Source organism: Hemiscyllium ocellatum, chromosome 38 (genome assembly GCF_020745735.1).
Source record: "Hemiscyllium ocellatum isolate sHemOce1 chromosome 38, sHemOce1.pat.X.cur, whole genome shotgun sequence".
NCBI classification, from domain to species: Eukaryota; Metazoa; Chordata; class Chondrichthyes; order Orectolobiformes; family Hemiscylliidae; genus Hemiscyllium; species Hemiscyllium ocellatum.
The window spans coordinates 30458121-30478462 of record NC_083438.1 but is presented as its reverse complement, the minus strand read 5'-3'; the positions used below and the strand labels follow the sequence as shown (position 1 = coordinate 30478462).

Sequence of the window (20342 nt, the reverse complement as noted above, 5' to 3'; positions counted from 1 at the left end):
AGAGGGGTGTGTGTGTTTGTGTGTGTGTGTGAGAGAGTGAGGGTGTGTGTGTGTGTGTGTGTGTCTGTGTGGTGTTGTGTGTGTGTGTGTGTGTGTGTGTCTGTGTGTGTGTGTGTCTGTGTGTGAAAGTGAGGGTGTATGTGACTGTGAGAGAGAGGGTGTGTGCAAGACAGGGTGCGTGTGAGTGTGAGAGAGGCGTATTGGTGTTAAGATGTGCCTCTGTATAAGTATCAGAGAGAGAGTGTGACCAAGTGGGTGTGTCAGTCCATGTCGGTGAGTGGTAACGCTCCTGGGGAGGGAGAGCAGACAGAGACACGCCCCTGGGCATTTCCCACCCCCGTGATCCTAGCCCTGGTCAGCTATCTCTCCAGCTCAGAGGCCATGGGCTGTGAAATGGGCCTCCTGATGGATGCCAGTGACCCCTCGCCGTGCTCTGTCTGACCTGAACGTGCTCTCCATCTGTTTGCAGGTTGATAAGGGAGTGGTGCCATTGGCTGGCACAGACGGAGAGACAGTAACTCAAGGTGAGTGCAGAACTGCGGGGGGGTTGGGGGGTGGGGAGGCAACTCACAGACATCCCCAACCTCAACCTGATCTGGTACTGTCACTGAGAGATACACTCCAAACCCCATCGACCCCAAACTGACCCCGAACCCCATCAACCCCGCACTGCCCCTGAACCCCATCGACCACACACTGCCCCTGAACCCCATCGACCTCACACTGCCCCTGAACCCCATCAACCCCGCACTGCCCCTGAACCCCATCGACCACACACTGCCCCTGAACCCCATCGACCCCGCACTGCCCCTGAACCCCATCGACCACACACTGCCCCTGAACCCCATCGACCTCACACTGACCCGAACCCCATCAACCCCGCACTGCCCCCGAACCCCATCGACCTCACACTGACCCCGAACCCCATTGATCTCACACTGACCCCGAACCCCATCAACCCCACACTGCCCCTGAACCCCATCGACCCCACACTGCCCCTGAACCCCATCAACCCCGCACTGCCCCTAAACCCCATCGACCTCACACTGACCCCGAACCCCATCAACCCCACACTGCCCTCAGATCATTATTGACCCTACACTGACCCCGAACGCCATCGACCCCACACTGCCCTCAGATCACTATTGACCCCACACTGACCCCGAAACGGATCAACCTCACATTGACCCCGAACCCCATAAACCCCCCATTGCCCCTGAACCCCATTGACCCCACACAGCAGCTGAACCCCATCGACTCCAGACTGACCCCAAACCCCATCGGCCCTACACTGACCCCGAACCCCATCAACCCCACACTGCCCCTGAACCCCATCAACTCCACACTGACCACGAACCCCATCGACCCCACACTGCCCCTGAACCCCATCGACCCCACACTGCCCCTGAACCCCATCGACCTCACACTGACCCCGAACCCCATCGACCCCATGCTGCCCCTGAACCCCATTGACCCCACACTGACCCTGAACCCCATATCCCACACTGACCCCGAACCCCATCGATCCCACGCTGCCCCTGAACCCCATCAACCCCTCACTGACCCCGAACCCCATCGACCCCACACGGCCCCCGAACCCCATCGACCCCACACAGCCCCTGAACCCCATCGACCCCACACGGCCCCTGAACCCCATCGACCCCGCACTGATCCCGAACCTCATCGACCCCGCACTGACCCCGAACCCCATCGACTTCACACTGACCCCGAACGCCTTCGACCCCACACTGATTCTGAACCCCATCGACCCCACACTACCCGCTGATTACTATTGACCCCACACTCACCCTGAACCCCATCGACCCCACACTGCTCTCTGATCACTATTGACCCCACACTGACCCCGTAATCCATCGGCCCCACACTGACCCCAAAACCCATCGACTTCACACTGATCCTGAACCCCATTGACCCCACACTACCTTCTGATCACAATTGACCCCACACTGACCTTGAACCCCATCGACCCCACACTGCCCTCCGATCACTATTGACCCCACACTGACCCTGAAACCCATCGACCCCTCACTGACCCCGAACCCCATCGAAACCCACACTGCCCCTGAACCCCATTGAAGCCCACACTGCCCCTGAACCCCATCGACCCTACACTGACCTTGAACCCCATCGATCCCACACTGATCCTGAACCCCATCGACCCCACATTGATCCTGAGCCCCATTGACCCCACACTGCCCTCTGATCACTATTGACCCCACACTGACCCCTAACCCTATTGACTCCACACTGACCCCGAACCCCATCAACCTCATTCTGCTCCCTGGACCGAACCGACCCCACACTGACCCCTCAACCCCTTCAGCCTCACACACTCCCCTCAACCCCTTCAGCCTCACACACCCTCCACGAACCCCCTCCACCCTACACTAATCCCTGAACCCCTTCAATCCCACACACACACCCGAACCCCCTCAACTCCACACTCACCCTGAACTCCCTCAACCCTACACACATCCCCGAACCCCCTCAACCCTAGACACCCTCCTGAACCCTCTCATTCCCACGCACTCCCCCCGCCCAAACCCCCTCATTCCCACACACTCCCTCCAAACCTCCTCAACCCCAGACACACCCCCAAACCCCCTCAACTCCACACAGCCTACTGAACCCCCTCAACCCCACACACTCCCCCCCATTACCTCAACCCCACACGCTCCCCCCGAACCCTCTCAACCCCACACACTCCCCCCGAATCCCCTCATCTCCACACACACTCCCCCCGAACCCCCTCATTCCCACACACACACCCCGAACCCCCTCAATGCCACACACTCCCCCGAACCCCCTCAACTCCACACCCTCCCTCCCCCGAACTCCCTCATTCCCACACACTACCCCCCTGAACCCCCTCAATCCCACACTCCCCCCACGAACCCCCTCAACCCCCCATACTCCCCACGAACTCCCTGAAACCTACACTCTCCCCCAACCCCCTCAACTCCACACACTCTTCCCTGAACTCCCTGAATCCCTTATGCTCCTCCCCCACATACCATCCCCCCCTCAACCCCACACACTCGAGCCTCACCTTTCCAACTGTCCCCCTTTGCCCCACGCCCTCCTGTGGCATCGTCACTCTGATTGATGACTCTCTCTCTACCCTCTCCCTTCCCCCCCCACCCCCACGGGCAGGGTTGGACGGACTCGCTGAGCGCTGTGCCCAGTACAAGAAAGATGGCGCGGTGTTCGCCAAGTGGCGGAGCGTGCTGCGGATCACCGACAAGGCGCCGTCGACGCTGGCCATTGAGGAGAATGCCTGGGTTCTGGCGCGTTACGCCAGCATCTGCCAGCAGGTACCAGGCAAGAGGGGCAGGACTCTGCCTAGTTTCTGTGGGAGCGTGCAAGGCAGGGGTGGGGTGTTGGCAGGTAATGGGGTGAACCCAGTGTACATTCCCCAAATCTCCATCTCCCTTGGGAATGCTGTAGTGCGGACGATTCAACTGGGCCAATGGGCCGAGGACTGGCAAATGGCATTTAATTTTAAGCAATGCATTTTGGGAAGGCAAACCCCTGGATAGGACTTCCAAAGTTAATGGGAGGGTTTTTTTTTAAGAATCCCTGCAGTGTGGAAACAGGCCCTTCAGCCCATCAAATCCACACTGACCCTCCAAAGAGTAACCCACCCAGACCCTCCTCGCCTATCCTATTACTTTACATTTATCCCTGACTAATGCAATTAACCTGCACATCCCTGGGCACTATGGGACAATTTAGCACGGCCAATCCACCCTAACCTGCCCATCCCTGGGCACTATGGGACAATTTAGCATGGCCAATCCACCCTAACCTACACATCCCTGGGCACTATGGGACAATTTAGCATGGCCAATCCACCCTAACCTGCCCATCCCTGGGCACTATGGGACAATTTAGCATGGCCAATCCACCCTAACCTACACATCCCTGGACACTATGGGACAATTTAGCACGGCCAATCCACCCTAACCTGCCCATCCCTGGGCACTATGGGACAATTTAGCATGGCCAATCCACCCTAACCTGCACATCCCTGGGCACTATGGGACAATTTAGCATGGCCAATCCACCCTAACCTGCACATCACTGGGCACTATGGGACAATTTAGCATGGCCAATCCATCCTAACTTGCACATCTTTGGATTGTGGGAGGAAACCAGAGCACCTGGAGGAAACCCACACAGACGCAAAGAGAATGTGCAAACTCCACAAAAACAGTCGCCTGAGGCTGGAATCGAACCTAGGTCCCTGGCATTCTGAGGCAGCAGTGCTAACCACCTAGCTACCATGCTGTTGAATGGAGACAACTGGCTGCAGTGCATGGTTTCTTGAATGTGGAGTCACAGGTAGACAGGGTAGTGAAAGGAGGTGTTTGGGATGCCTGCCTTGATTGGTCAGAGCATTGAGTATAGGAATTGGGATGGTCATGTTGTGGCTTCGTTGGTTAGGTCACATTTGGAATACTGTGTGCAATTCTGGTCTCCCTGCTGTAGGAAGGATATTATTAGACTGGAAAGGGTACAAACAAGGATGTTAATGTGACTCAAGGGTTTAACTCATAAGGAGAGGCTGGATGGTTGAGGCTGTTTTCCCTGGACCGTCGGAGGCTGAGGGGTGACCTTGCAGAGGTTTATAAAATCATGATAGGCATGGCTAGGGTGAATAGTATAGGTTCCTTTTTTCCCTGGGGTGGGGGAGTCAAGAACTGGAGGGTACAGGTTTAGGGTGACAGGGGAAAGGTTTGAAAGGGACGTAAGGGGCAACTTTTTCACGCAGAGGCTGGTGCCTGTATGGAACAAGGAAGTGTTGGAAGCTGGTCCAGTTACAACATTGAAAAGTCATTTGGATAGGAAGGGTCCAGACAGAGACGGGCCAAGTGCTGGCAAAGGGATGACAGAGCAATCTCGGTTACCCAACGTTTGATTATCTGAGTTTTGGATTATCCAGACAAAAACGCAAGGTTCCGACGCTTGGCTAAACTGTTATCAATTATCCGAACAAATTTCCTCCGCCCATGTCATTCGGATAATTGAGGTTCCTCTGTACTCCAGATTGGGAAACCCGGTCGGCAGGGATGAGTTGGGCCGAAGGGCCTGGTTCTGTGCTGTATTCAGTTCACCGATTGTTCAAAGAAGCATCTTTACCCTTGTGGCGAAAGTGAGGTTCGCAGATGCTGGGGATCAGAGTCAAAAAGTGCACTGCTGGAAAAGCACAGCCGGTCAGGCAGCATCCGAGGAGCAGGAGAGTTGATGTGTTGAACATAAGCTCTTCTGCTTAGCGTTGATGGCTGGTGTGTGGTGCAGGGTAATGCCAATGGCTTAGGTTCAGTGAGGTTACCATGATGATCTTGCCTCTGGTTAAACCACCACCAGTCATCCAGTCATCTATCTCTTTCTCTCTCTCTCTCTCTCTCTCTCTCTCTTTGTCTTTCAAAGGCCTCTAGCTGAGGTCTAACAAATCTAGGGCTGTCACTTCTCTCCTGCACCCTCGAGAGTTTTAGATTGGGTACTGCCAACCAACCCACAAGACACCCTCCGTCACATTGACAGCCGAGATCTAGTGCGGGCACGATAGGCCGAAAGGATTTGTTCTACGGCGTAACGGTTCGGTGCTCTCAAACTGACTAAAAATCCACCCTGGAATGTGGCAAAGAGCTCCCGGAAGGAACTCCAAACAGCTTTTGCAGGGGATCAGACTGAGACAACCAGAGAGTGAAAGAGATGAAGGGCAAAAGCGTTGTAGTTGGTTTTATTTGGTGCGGTGATTTGTTACAGTCTGGAGAGAGGCAGGAGAGGCGATTGCAACAGGAGCGATCAAGTTAGGTAAAGGTTGAAAGCTGGGAGGGGGTAAAATATTCAGGGTTGTGGGGGATAAGAGCAGAGAAGGGGAAGTGGGATTCTTTAGAGCTGACAATGGGAGTAGCATCACTGCAGTAACTCCACAGAGGCCGTTACCTTGCCATCTTCATTGACATGAACAGTCCTCGGCTATAGTACTGCCTGATACAGAGTCAGGTCACAGCGTTGTACAGCCACAGAAACAAGACTCGGTCTAATTCATCCAAATCCGAAATTAATCCAGTCCCGTTTGCCAGCACTTGGCCGTAACCATCTAAACCCTTCTTATTCATATACCCATCCAGATGCCTTTTAGGTGTTGTCATTGTGCCAGCCTCCACCAGTTCTCTGGCTTAATGATCTAGTGTTAGTAATGAGGTCGATGACCTGCACCTCATAGCAATAAGAGTTGCCTGGTCAGGGCGATTAATCTGCTCCAATTTCTGGTCAGGCCACATTTGGAGTATTGGCACAGTTTTGGGCCCCACATCTCAGGAAGGATGTACTGGCCCTGGAGCGTGTTCAGAGGAGGTTCACGAGAATGGTCCCAGGAAGGGAACGCTTCACATATAATGAACATTTGTTAGTGGGCGGCACGGTGGCACAGTGGTTAACACTGCTGCCTCACAGCGCCAGAGACCCGGGTTCAATTCCCGACTCAGGCGACTGACTGTGTGGAGTTTGCACGTTCTCCCCGTGTCTGTGTGGGTTTCCTCCGGGTGCTCCGGTTTCCTCCCACAATCCAAATATGTGCGGGTCAGGTAAATTGGCCATGCTAGTGTTGGGTAAATGGGTAAATGTAGGGGTATGGGTGGGTTGCGCTTCGGTGGGTCGGTGTGGACTTGTTGGGCCGAAGGGCCTGTTTCCACACTGTCAGTTATCTAATCCAATCCAACTCTGGGTCTGTATTGATGACGTTTAGAAGGATGAGGGGGAGATCTAATTGAAACGTACAGAATACCGAACGGCCTGGACAGAGTGGATGTTGGGAAGTTGGTCCCATTGAGAGGACCCCAGACTAGGACCTGAGGGCACAGCATTAGCGTGAAGGGAAGACCTTTTCGAACGGAGATCAGGAGAAACTTCTCCTGAGATCAGAAGGCTGTGGAGGCCAGGTCGTTCAGTATGTTTAACCTAGAGAGATGTAGTTTCTTGATTATCAAGGAGATCCAGGCTTATGGAGAGAAAGGGGCAGAATATCGGGAGAAACTTATCAGCCATGATCGAATGGTGGAGCAGACTAGATGGGCTGACTGGCCTAATTTCTGCTCCTGTGTCTCATAGCCTTATGGGGCCCTGGCAGATATAAAAAGGTTGAGTGTCAGGGATACTGACACTCCTGTACCTCGAACCAGAGGGCATAGGTTTAAGGTGAGAGGGGAAATATTTAAAAGGGACCTAAGGGGCAACTTTTCACAGAGGGTGGTACATGTATGGACTGAGGATGCGGTGGAGGCTGGTACAATTACAGCATTTAAAAGGCATCTGGATGGGTATATGAATAGGAAGGGTTTAGAGGGATATGGGCCGGGTACTAGATTAATTTAGGATATCCAGTTGGCATGGATTAGTCTCCCAAATGTTTTATCCACTCTCTTGTCCCATCGACATCCCCTTGGGCTGTCCTCGCAGTGTAAGTTTGAATCCCGCCACGGCAACCGGGGATATATAAATTCAGAGTCTGTGAAGGAATCCAAAAACTAAATGTTATTTGTCGTGAGGGATGATAGCGTTTGACGTGCGAGTGTCCACGGAGATGCGATTGATCTTGGGTCCCTCTTTGCAAAATGCTATGGGGTGGTTTGCTGTGGGAGGTGAGCTATAGGAATGTGAGTAGTTGTTGTTGTAACGGACTGGCGGGAGTTTACCTGCTCTCTGCTTACCCACAGCAAGGCCTGGTGCCCATCGTGGAGCCGGAGATCCTGACTGACGGGAGCCACGACCTTCAGCGGTGCCAGTATCTGACCGAGAAGGTGAGGCCTCGCCGATCAAGCCGATAGCATCAGGATGAGCCTTCTGATTGGCTGGAGGGGGACGAGAAGGATTCTGAGATTGACCCAGATGGGACTGGGGTGGGCATGTTGGAGGCTCGGGGGGTGGGGGGGTGGGTAGAGGGGGGTGTTAGAATATGTGACTGGTGGGGGTGATGCTGACGGGGCTGTGTACCTCCCCCAGTGTCTCTGCACTGACCGGACTGCGTATCTCCCCCAGTGTCTCTGCACTGACCGGGCTATGTACCCCGTGTCCCTGCACTGACCAGGCTGCGTATCCCCCCTCTGTGTCCCTGCACTGACCGGGCTGCGTTTTCCCCCTCCCCCCATGTTCCTGCACTGACCGGGCTGTGTACCACTGTGTCCCTGCACTGACCAGGCTGCGTATCCCCCCTCTGTGTCCCTGCACTGACCAGGCTGTGTACCCTCGTGTCCCTGAACTGACCGGGCTATGTTTTTGCCCTCCGTGTCCCTGCACTGACCAGGCTGCGTTTCCCCCCTCCGTGACCCTGCACTGACCAGGCTGCGTTTCCCCCCTCCGTGACCCTGCACTGACCGGGCTGTGTACCCCAGTGTCCCTGCACTGACCAGGCTGCGTTTCCCCCCTCCGTGTCCCCGCACTGACCGGGCTGCGTTTCCCCCCCCCACCCATGTTCCTGCACTGACCGGGCTGTGTATCACTGTGTCCCTGCACTGACCAAGCTGCGTTTCCCCCATCTGTGTCCCCGCACTGACCGGGCTGTGAATCCCCCCTCTGTGTCTCATGCATTGACCGGGCTGTGTACCCCATGTCCTTGAACTGACCGGGCTGTGAATCTCCCCTCCGTGTCTCTGCACTGACCGGGCTGTGTACCCCAGTTTCCCTGAACTGACCGGGCTGTGATTCCCCCGTGTCCCCGCACTAACTGGCCTGCGTTTCCCCATGTCCCCATACTGACCGGGCTGTGTTCCCACTGCGTCCCTGCACTGACTGGGCTGCATTTCCCCCATTTTCCCTCACTGACCGGGCTGCGTTCCCACTGCGTCCCCACACTGACCGGGCTGCGTTCCCACTGCATCCCCACTGACCGGGCTGCGTTCCCACTGTGTCCCTGCACTGACCGGGCTGCATTCCCACTGTATCCTGCACTGACCGGTCTGCGTTCCCACTGCGTCCCTGCACTGACTGGGCTGCATTTCCCCCAGTTCCCTCACTGACTGGGTACGTTCCCACCGTGTCCCCACACTGACCGGGCTGTGTTTCCCCCCCACCCCATGTCTCCATCCTCACCGGGCTGCATTCTGTCTCTGGCCTTGTCCTCAGGTCCTCGCTGCCTGTTATAAGGCTCTCAATGATCACCATGTCTACCTGGAGGGGACCCTGCTCAAACCCAACATGGTGACCGCTGGACACTGCTGTACCAGGAAGTTCAGTCCAGAGGAGGTTGGCATGGCAACCGTCACTGCTTTGCGCCGCACTGTCCCCCCGGCTGTGCCAGGTAAAGGAGAACTATCCATTCTGCTCTTTCTTTCTGTCTGTCACACTCTCTTTCTCTCTCTCTCTCCCATATTCTGATTCTTTGGCACATTCACTCCCTCTCGTGTTTGCTGATCTGTTTGGCTCAAAATCTCTGTCTATTCCCAGTTTCTCCATCGCTTGTATTCTGTTCTCTTTCTCTCTCTCTCTTTCTCTCTCTCTCTTTCTCTCTCTCCCGTTCCTTTCTCTCTCCTTGGCCCCTCTTTCTTTCTCCTAGCTGCCTTTTCTCCTTCCTCCCCCTTTTTCTCCTCTCCCCTCTCTTTCTTTCTCCTCCCTGTATTTCTCCCTCCCCTCTCTCTCTCTCTCTCTCTACTCCCCCCTTTCTCTTTCCTCACCATCATTCTCTCTTCCCCCCCATTTCTCCTCATCCTGTCTTTCTTTTTTGCCGTCTTCTTTCTCCTCATCTCTCTCTTTCTCTCTCAGCCTCTTCTCTTTTCTCGCTTTCTTCCCATGTGTCCCTTGATTTGTCCCTTTTTTCCTCCTCTTCATTTCTACCCTTTCCCCCAGCCTCATCTCTTTCCCTACCTTTACCGTCCCTTTCTCCCTCTGTCAGTCTGTCTGTCACTGTGTCATAGACTGTATAAATATCAGACCTGGTTTGTGGTTTGACAATTCAATGATATCTCTCTTTGTCTCTCCCTCTCTCTCTTTCCCTCTCTCTCTACGTCTCTCTCTCTCTCTCTCCCTCTCTCTCTTTCTGTCTCTCTCTCTCTGTCTCTCCTTTTCTCTCTCTTTCTCTCTCTCTCTCCCTCTCCCCGTGTCTCCTTCCCCCCTCCCTCTCCCCGTCTCTATGTCCCCCTCCCTCTTTCTCACTCCCTCTCTCCCTCTCTCCCTCTCCATCTCTCTTCCTCTCTCCCTCTCCCTCACTTCCTCTCTCTCTCTTCCTTCCCCTTCACCCTCCCTCTCCTTTCCCTCTCCTTTCCCTCTCCTTTCCCTCTCCTTTCCCTCTCCTTTCCCTCTCCTTTCCCTCTCTTTCTCCCTCTCTTTCTCCCTCCCTCTCTCTTTCTTCCTTCCTCCATCTCTCTCTTCCTCTCTCTTCCTCCCTCCCTCTCTTCCTCCCTCCCTCTCTTCCTCCCTCCCTCCCTCTCTTCCTCCCTCTCTTTCTTCCTCCCTCTCTTTCTTCCCCCCTCTCCTTCTTCCTCCCTCTCTTTCTTCCTCCCTCTCTTTCTTCCTCCCTCTCTCCCTTCCTCCCTCTCTCCCTTCCTCCCTCTCTCCCTCTCTCCCTTCCTCTCTCCCTTCCTCTCTCCCTTCCTCTCTCCCTTCCTCCCTCTCTCCCTTCCTCTCTCCCTTCCTCTCTCCCTCCCTCTCTTTCTCTCCCTCTCTTTCTCTCCCTCTCTTTCTCTCCCTCTCTTTCTCTCCCTCTCTTTCTCTCCCTCTCTTTCTCTTTCTCTCTTTCTCTTTCTTTCTCTCTCTCTCTCTCTCTCCTCCCCCCCCTCTCTCCCCCTCTGTCTCTCTCTCTCCCTCCCTCCGTCTTGCTCCCTCCCTCTCCTACCTCCCTCTCTCTCCCTCTCCCCCCCCCTCTCTCTCCCTCTCTGCCTCTCTCTCCCTCCCTCCCTCCGTCTCCCTCCCTTTCCCACCTCCCTCTCTCCCTCTCTCCCTCTCTCCCTCTCTCCCTCTCTCCCTCTCTCCCTCCCTCTCTCCCTCTCTCCCTCTCTCCCTCCCTCCCTCTCTCCCTCCCTCTCCCACCTCCCTCTCTCTCAGGTATCTGTTTCCTATCCGGAGGTCAGAGTGAGGAGGAGGCCTCTGTTAACCTCAATGCCATTAACCTGTGCCCCCTGCGGAAACCCTGGAAACTGAGCTTTTCCTTTGGCCGGGCCCTGCAGGCTTCGGCCCTCATCGCCTGGTCTGGCAAAGAGGACAACGCAGAGTTGGCGCAAGAGGCCTATGCCAAGAGAGCCAAGGTGGGTGAAGGGTGCCAGGGGCTGGATGAGAAGGGACGTGGAAGGGGCTGGGAAGGGAGGTGCAGCAAGGAGGAGAGAGGGATAGATGTGAGTGTTTGGCGTCACTCAGGCGATCAACCAGGCATTGTGGAGGAATCACAATGCGCTTGATACTCTTCAGCAAAGCAAGATTCCAAGAAAAGACCGACCAATTTCAACAAGTAGACCATCAGTGCGGCACTCCCTCGGCGCTGACCCTCCGACAGTGTGGTGCTCCCTCAGCACTGACCCTCCGACAGTGCCCACTCCCTCAGTACTGACCCTCTGACAGTGTGGCACTCCCTCAGCAATGACCCTCCAACAGTGCCCACTCCCTCAGCAATGACCCTCCAACAGTGCCCACTCCCTCAGTACTGACCCTCCAACAGTGCAGCACTCCCTCAGCACTGACCCTCTGACAGTGCGGCAATCCCTCAGCACTGACCCTCCAACAGTGTGGCACTCCCTCAGCACTGACCCTCCGACAGTGCCCACTCCCTCAGCACTGACCCTCCGACAGTGCCCACTCCCTCAGCACTGACCCTCCGACAGTGTGGCACTCCCTCAGCACTGACCCTCTGACAGTACGGCACACCCTCAGCACTGACCCTCCGACAGTGCAGCACTCCCTCAGCACTGACCCTCCGACAGTGCAGCGCTCCCTCAGCACTGACCCTCCGACAGTGCGGCACTTGCTCCGCACTGATCCTCTGACGGTGTGGCACTGCCTCAGCACTGACCCTCTGACAGTCCCCACTCCCTCAGCACTGACCCTCTGACAGTGCAGCGCTCCGTCAGCACCGACCCTCCGACAGTGTGACACTCCCTTAATACTGACCCTTCCACGCAGCGAGTGACACAGACATACCCTGAACTAATGAGTTACCCCTTTCAAAGTAGAGACCGTCCCTTCAGGTACTCACCTTCCTGCCTGTTCTGAGAACCAATGGATCTGATGTAATGCAAAAGAGTGTGTCTTAACTGGAGCTTGATGTTATTTTCTCTCACTCTCTTGGCACAGATTAACGGCTTGGCGTCTAAAGGTGAATATACCCCATCAGGAGATACCAATATCGCTGCTAACTACTCACTCTACACTGAGAACTACAGTTACTGATGGCCCAGCATGGGAACTTCGTGTCCTTTCCTGCATCTCACCCTTTGTCCCCTGCCCAGTGATGATGGACCCCACCCCTCCCTCTTTCTCTGCCCTCAATTGCAGTGTGCGAACCCTGGGTTGTTAAATTTCCCACCAATCAGCCCCCTCCCCGATGCTCGTCCCTCATCCTGATCCCCTGCTACCCCTCGACGTGTCCCAGGATCGGGACCGCCAGAGTTTCCCATCTTTCCCCCCACCCCACCCTCCACCATGTGCATGTGAGTTCAGACCCCGAAACCTCTCCCCCATCTCCTTTGTTGTCCTTCTGTCCTTAAAGAGGAATCAGATAGTTGCTGGAGATCTAATTGACAAATAAGGCAAATGATAAAACTGCATGCCTCTGTTTGTGCGCGTGTGTGTGTGTGTGTGTGTGTGTGTGTGTGTGTGTGTGTGTGTGTGTGTTTGCATCTTTTATTTAACTCTCTCAGGAAAGGATTGCCTCCTACTGTCCAGGCTCATGTCCCATGAAGCTTGGATTTCCATTCAACAAAGCGCTGTCTGGATAATGTGCTGCTCTTCTTTGCCTAAGTAATGGAGTTAAAACTCACACAACACCAGGATTACATTCCAACAGGTTTATTTGGGAACACTAGCTTTCAGAGCACTGCTCCTTCATCAGGTGGTTGTAGAGTAGAAAATCATAAGACACAGAATTTATAGCAAAAGGGTCACGGAGCTGTAACGATATATTAAGCAAATTCAGATGAAGGCTTTCACCTTTTAGAATGGGATATGCTAGTTCCAGTTCTTTAATTTGTAAATCCCAGAACTCCCAGTAATTGATCAAGGAACATGGATCTTTGAAAGGCGTTCGAACACACCAGTAAAAGTAAGCCATTCAGTCCATCAAACCTGTTCCCACTGTTTCTGGCTGATCTGGATTTAACCTCAACCCTACCTTCCTGCACCCCCCCACCGCTCCCTGATCATTTTCCATTGCCATTGTCCATAGTCTATCTATCCATCTTTAAAATATTGAAAGTTTCTGCGCCCACTGCCTACAGGGGAACGGAATTCCAAAGATCCACAACCTCTGAAACTGAAAATGGTTTCTCATCTCAAATAGATGCCCCTTATTTTTAAATGATGACCCCCCACGATTAATCCTCCCACAATCCTTTCCACACCCGCCTGGTCACATCCCCTCAGGATCCCATACGTTTTAGTTCGGTCAGGCCTCTGACACTTCTAGACCCCACAATACATCATTCTAACCCGTCTGTCCTTTCCTCACTGCAGTCTAGTCCGCCTTCTCTGAACTGCTTCCATTGCACTAACATGGGCGGCACGGTGGCTCAGTGGTTAGCACTGCTGCCTCACAGCAGGCAGGGTCCTGGGTTTGATTCCCACCTGTCTGTGTGGAGTTTGCACATTCTCCCCGTGTCTGCGTGAGTTTCCTCCGGGTGCTCCGGTTTCCTTCCACAATCCAAAGATGCGCAGGTCAGGTGAATTGGCCATGCTGGATTGCCCACAGTATTCATTCCTGATGAAGGGCTTATGCTCGAAACGTCGAATTCTCTATTCCTGAGATGCTGCCTGGCCTGCTGTGCTTTGACCAGCAACACATTTGCAGCTGTGATCTCCAGCATCTGCAGACCTCATTTTTTACTTGCCCACAGTATTAGTCAGGGGTAAATCTAGGGTAGGGGAATGGGTTTGGGTGGGTTTCTCTTTGGAGGGGCAGTGTGGACTTGTTGGGCCGAAAGGCCTGTTTCCACACTGTAGAGAATCTAATCTAATCCTCCCATAGTATCCGGTACTGTCCAAATTACTCCAGATTAAGTATATTAGTTTGGAGGGAGATGGGCCAGGAGCAGGCAGTTGGGACTAGTTTAGTTTGGGATTGTATTCGATATGGCTTGGTTGGACCGAAGGATCTGTCTCTGTTCCCTATGACTCTATGCGGTCTCACCAACACCATGTATAACTGAAGTATAACCTCCTGACTCATTCAATTCCTCTCCTATTAAAACATAATTCTATTTGTTCTGATTAGTCACTTTACCAGCACACTCACTTTCTGTGATTCAACCCACTCGGATGCCCGTATCTGTCTGCATCTCAGAGCTCTCAGTAATTAAACAATATGCTGCTTTTTTAAAATTATTTCTATAAAAATGGACAATTTGATACTTTCCCACATTGAATGCCATTTGCCAGATCTTTTCCCACTTAGTCAAACTATCTCTATTGCTCTGTAGGCTTTCTTATATTCTAGAACATAGAACATAGAACAATACAGCACAGAACAGGCCCTTCGGCCCACAATGTTGTGCCGAACATCTATCCTAGATTAAGCACCCATCCATGTACCTATCCAATTGCCGGTTAAAGATCGTCAATGATTCTGACTCTACCACTGCCACGGGCAGCGCATTCCATGCCCCCACCACTCTCTGGGTAAAGAACCCACCCCTGACATCTCCCCTATACCTTCCACCCTTCACCTTAAATTTATGTCGCCTTGTAATACTCTGTTGTACCCGGGGAAAAAGTTTCTGACATCTATTCCTCTGATCATCTTATAAACCTCTATCAAGTCACCCCTCATCCTTCACCGTTCCAACGAGAAAAGGCCGAGAACTCTCAACCTGTCCTCGTATGACCTATTCTCCATTCCAGGCAACATCCTGGTAAACCTTCTCTGCACCCTCTCCAAAGCTTCCACATCTTTCCTAAAGTGAGGCGACCAGAACTGCACACAGTACTCCAAATGTGGCCTAACCAAAGTCCTGTACAGCTGCAACATCACTTCACGACTCTTGAATTCAATCCCTCTGCTAATGAACGCTAATACACCATAGGCCTTCTTACAATTCTCTTCACAATTTAGTTTCCCATCTATCACCTTTCTTGCCTTCGGGCTGGATGGTGGCTCAGTGGTTAGCACTGCTGCCTCACAGCGCCAGGGATCCCAGGTTCAATTCTACCCTTGGGCAACTGTGTGGAGTTTGCACATTCTCCTCTCGTGTCTGTGTGGGTTTCCTCTGGGTGCTCCAGTTTCCTCCCACTGTCCCAAGATCTGTGTCACTCAGCTGTCCAGCCAACTGAGCTACAGATGCTTTAGGAGGATAGTGTCAAAATTCAAAAGGACAGCGTGGACAAAAGCAGATGGAAGTTCAATGTGAGGAAATATGAAGCGATTGAACTAAAGAGAGGCAGATCAAAGTAAAGAGTCTGCTTCCAAAGGGTTTGTAGGTGTGGGAGGATTTTGATAAGTCAGTAACAAGACAGTTAATGAAGGTTAGGGAATAGTTGATTTGATATGGTCATGTACCGAGATAGAGCGAAAAGTATTGTTCTGCGTGCTCTCCAGACACATTGTACCTTATGTAAGCACATCAGGGTAATGGAACAGAATACAAAATATAGTGTATAGTATAGAGAAAGGTGCAGAGGAAGATTAACTGTAATTTACGAAGAATCAGTTCATATATCTTAATAGTGGGTAAGAAGCTGTTCTTGAATCTGTTGGTAAGTGTTTTCAAATGTTTATACCTTCTGCCTGGTTGAAGAGAGGGTAACCTCGGTGTGGAGGGATCTTTGATGATGTTGGCCTTGACATTTATTGGTGTTACTATCATTGAATCCCCCACCATCAACATCTTTGGGGTTATCGTTGACCAGGAACTCAACTGGACTCACAATGTAAATGCAGTGGCTACAAGAGCAGGTCAGAGGCTAGGAATGCTGTGACGAGTAACTCACCTCCAGACTCCACAAAGCCCGTCCACCATCTACAAGGCACAAGTCAGGAGTGTGATGGAATACTCCCCACTTGCCTGTTTGGCTGCAGCTCCAACAACACTCAAAAGGCAAAGCAGGCCCTCACTTGTTTGGCACCACATCGACAAGCATCCAATCCCTCTAGAAGGGGCAGCAGTGTGTATCATCTACAAGATACACTGCAGAAATTGACCAACAACTCCTTCCAAACCCATAACCACTTCCACCAAGAAGGATAAGGGCAACAGATCCATACTACCAACTTCAAGTTCCCCTCCAAGCCACTCACCATCACGACTTGGAAATATACTGCCATTCATTCACTGTTGCTCGGTCAATATCCTCGAGTTCCCTCCCTCCTTGGGTCTACCTACAGTAGGTGAACTGCAGCAGTTCAAGAGGGCAGCTCACCACCGCCTCAAGGGCAACTAGGCACAGGCAATCAATGCTTGCCCAGCTAACGATGTCCACATCCCCACAAATAAATTTTAAAGAATAAATTGGACAGAGTTCAGAAGGGATTTACCAGCATGTTATCAGGAATGGAGGGCTGTGTTGTACGAGAGGCTGGATAGGCGAGGAATTTGTTCACTGGAATGCAGGAGGCTGAAGGGTGACCTTATCAAGGTTGATAAAATCAAAAGGGGCACAGGTAAGGGTCATGACAAGGGTCTTTTCCTGAAGGAGTGGAAATTCCAAACTAAAGGTCATTTTTAAGGTGACAGGAGAAAGACTTAAAACAGACGTGAGGGTCAGTCAGCTCTTGCTCTTCTGGCCCTCCCTGCTTGTTGATGAAATTGGGCCTGTACCATGAGGTGGCAGCCATATTGGTGTTATATCACGGACCGCCGCTGACATCCATTGTATTAATGCTGAATCACCAACACCAATTGACCAATGGAGGCAACTTGGGGTTTTCGGTCACAGTCGATGGAAGGGAAAGTCTCACTGGCTGGAAGCTGAGAAAAATACATAAAAGCTGTGATTCGCATCATGTTGAGGAACTGTTTGTTGGCAAAGAGATTTTCCCAGAGTGCAATTTGGACATTATCAGAAATAGGGCTGATCTCAGCCCAGGGGAATTGTGGGAACTGTGGCCACCATGGCTACATCAGCACTAACTGATTGAACCAATGACAAATAAGTAAATTACAACCAACTGACTGAGCTGAACAGATTGTGTAGGAACAGGAGTAGGCATTTGGCCCTTTGATCTTAACTCCAACCTTTCAATCAGATCATATGGGAGGCTCAAGTGGCACATTTGTAGTGTCCCCACTTCTCAGCCCGGAGACCTGGGTTCAAGTCCCACCTGCTCCAGAGGAGTGTAATAGCATCTCTGAATAGGTTGATGAGGAAAAAAAAATCTAAGATCATGGCTAATCTGTCTGTGTTCTGAATTCCATAATTCCACTTGACCCGAAAAATCTTACACTCGCCCAATCTATCAGCTCCGTCTTAAAGATATTTAATGATCGCACTAAGACAGAAGATTTCAAAGTCATACAATATTCGGAGAGGGAAAAAAAAGCCCCTCTATTCTGAAAGGGCTACCTCTAATTACAAAACAGTGTCCCCTAGCTCATGTCATTGGAAGCATCCTTTCCATGTTCAGCTGGTCAAGCCCACCCAGGATTTTACACACTTCAATCGATTCACTCCCACCTCCAGCAAAAACAAGGGCTGCCTGTAAAATTGTTCTTCACAAGGTAATTCATTCATCCCAGATATCAATCAACTGAACACTCCCTGAACCACCTCCAATGCATTGACTTCCTTCCTTTCAGGAGAACCAAACCACAGACAGCATCCAAGATGTGATCCCCTGTAGGATCAACTCCAATGTTCTGCAATAATCTTTCATGTGGCATCTTATGACTCCTGGAATCCAAATATAATGCCTCAATGGGCTCCCCTTTATCAACAGCGCATATTACTCATTCAAAGAATTCTGGGTAGTTAACTAAAAATAATCTCCACTTCAAAAATTCCGGCTGATTCTTCCCAATTTTACCAATGAGATTCTCAATCAGGATTGATTCTAACAACTTCCCCATAACAGTCACTAGGCTAACTGACCTACATTTCCTGCTTTCTGTACCTTTTCCTTCTTCAATAGAATATCCATATCTGCTATTTTGCAACATCATTGAACCTTTCTAGATTTGTTTCTGAATTTTGGACTATTGATCCCAACACATCTACAATCTCTTGAGTGAGCCACTTGGGAACATACAGGTGTACAGCACGGATACAGACCCTTCAGTCCAACTCGTCTGTGTTGAAAAGACATCTTAAATTAAGCTAGTCCTGTTTGCCAGAGTTTGGACCATATCCCTTTAAACCTTTCTTATTCATGGCTCCATCCAGATGCCTTTTCAATGTTCTTTTAAGAAGTTCTATTTGTTAGTTAGAGCTCCAATTTCTAATTGACTATGACTTTGAGTGAGTCATCACTGATGGACTAAATCATCACCAACTCACACACAGTTACAGCATCATGGCCCCCTCCTGGGGACTGTACATGTAACACACAGACACACACAGCATCATGCCCTCTGCCGGGGACTGTACATGTAACACACAGACACACACAGCATCAGGCCCCTCTGCTGGGCACTGTACATGTTACACAGGGATACACACAGCATCAAGCCCCTCTGCTGGGGACTGTACATGTTGCACACAGACACACACAGCATCATGCCCTCTGCTGGGCACTGTTCATGTAACACACAGACACACACAGCATCAGGCCCCTCTGCTGGGGATTGTACATGTTACACAGGGACACACACAGCATCAGGCCCCTCTGCTGGGGACTGTACATGTTGCACACAGACACACAGCATCATGCCCTCTGCCAGGGACTGTACATATAACACACAGACACAGACAGCAGCGTGCCTCTCTGCTGGGGATTGTACATGTTACACACAGACATACAAAGCATCATGCCCTCTGCTAGCGTCTGTACATGTTGCACACAGACATCATGCTGCCCCTCTGCTGGGGAATGTACACACACATACACATATACACATACACACACAGAGCATCAGGCCCCTCTGTTGGGGACTGTACGTGTTGCACACATACAGACACACAAACACACACACGCATTCTCTCTCTCTATCTGTCTCACACACACACATTCAGACACGCACACGCGCGCGCACACACAGTCTGTCACAGCTCCAGAGAAGCCACTTTCTCTTTATTGTACATGCCACAGTCCCAGTAGCTCAATCCTTGAGTGAGCAGAGCTCCTGATACTCCAGTTTATGTCAGTCAGTCAGGGCTCCCTGATGGGGCCAGATTAACAGCCCCGATCAGGGAATTCCTGTTCGCAGAGGTCCACCTGGCTGACCTTGATCCAATGATTACACTCGGCATGTCTTTCTTCATCGAATAACTGTTGTTTTGTTGTAAAAACTTCATTAAAGAGGGCTGGGTATTTGAGCTCTTTGCTTTCAATCTGACATAGTGAATGCGTCCAATTGATCAGATCAGAACAAGATAAAACAATTCCATTTTGCTGTGGCAACAGAAAGTGAGAGTGTACCTGTCTCGATCAGAGAGACAGGATGCTTTCCTACATGCATTTCCATTATCATTGTGATATTACTATCCCTCAGGGAAAAAGGAACTCAATGGAATAGGAACATAAAATGATCTATAAATACAAGCAAAGCAATTGTTAAAGAATGCTATGCATCAATTACAAATGAACATGTTTATGACGAACTAGGACTTATGAAAGTCCAGAAGTAATTTACAGCAAGATTCACCCCGAAACCGTGACACTGAACCCTATGCAGAAATAATATGATAGATGATCAAAAGTCAACCGTCGACAAAGTCCTAAAATTGAGACTGAGAAAGAGAGTTGTATGACATAAGCCTTTAACAATTGACGAGTTAACAATGTTCCAGATTCGGTTCTTCCTGGAAATCTTTAACACAAAATGCATTTTTCTAACTAGCGGGTGATGGAGTCAGAGTCCTATAATACAAGACACATGCACTTTGAGGTCGCACAAAGAGGTGGTCAAGGTGCATCAGTGGTAGGTTACAATGTGGAATTATGGTCATAATCTCATTATTCTTGGGCTTATTCAATGTCAATGCAGCCTTTAGTTTTCAGATGACCTACACCTACTGACACATAGGTC

General features: G+C 51.4%; 1 protein-coding gene across 1 annotated transcript in view; it reads left to right on the top strand.

Annotated features, from left to right (window-relative positions):
- Positions 1 to 19649, top strand: part of LOC132833971 (fructose-bisphosphate aldolase B-like) — a 30234-nt gene extending 10585 nt beyond the window's left edge. The window contains exons 4-9 of the mRNA XM_060852676.1: positions 470 to 524; positions 3175 to 3335; positions 7746 to 7829; positions 9151 to 9325; positions 11065 to 11264; positions 12304 to 19649. Of these exons, the coding sequence (XP_060708659.1) occupies positions 470 to 524; positions 3175 to 3335; positions 7746 to 7829; positions 9151 to 9325; positions 11065 to 11264; positions 12304 to 12399 (771 nt within the window). The 3' untranslated portion in view covers positions 12400 to 19649. The remainder of the gene's footprint in view (positions 1 to 469; positions 525 to 3174; positions 3336 to 7745; positions 7830 to 9150; positions 9326 to 11064; positions 11265 to 12303) is intronic.
- The last annotated feature ends 693 nt before the right edge of the window (positions 19650 to 20342 follow it).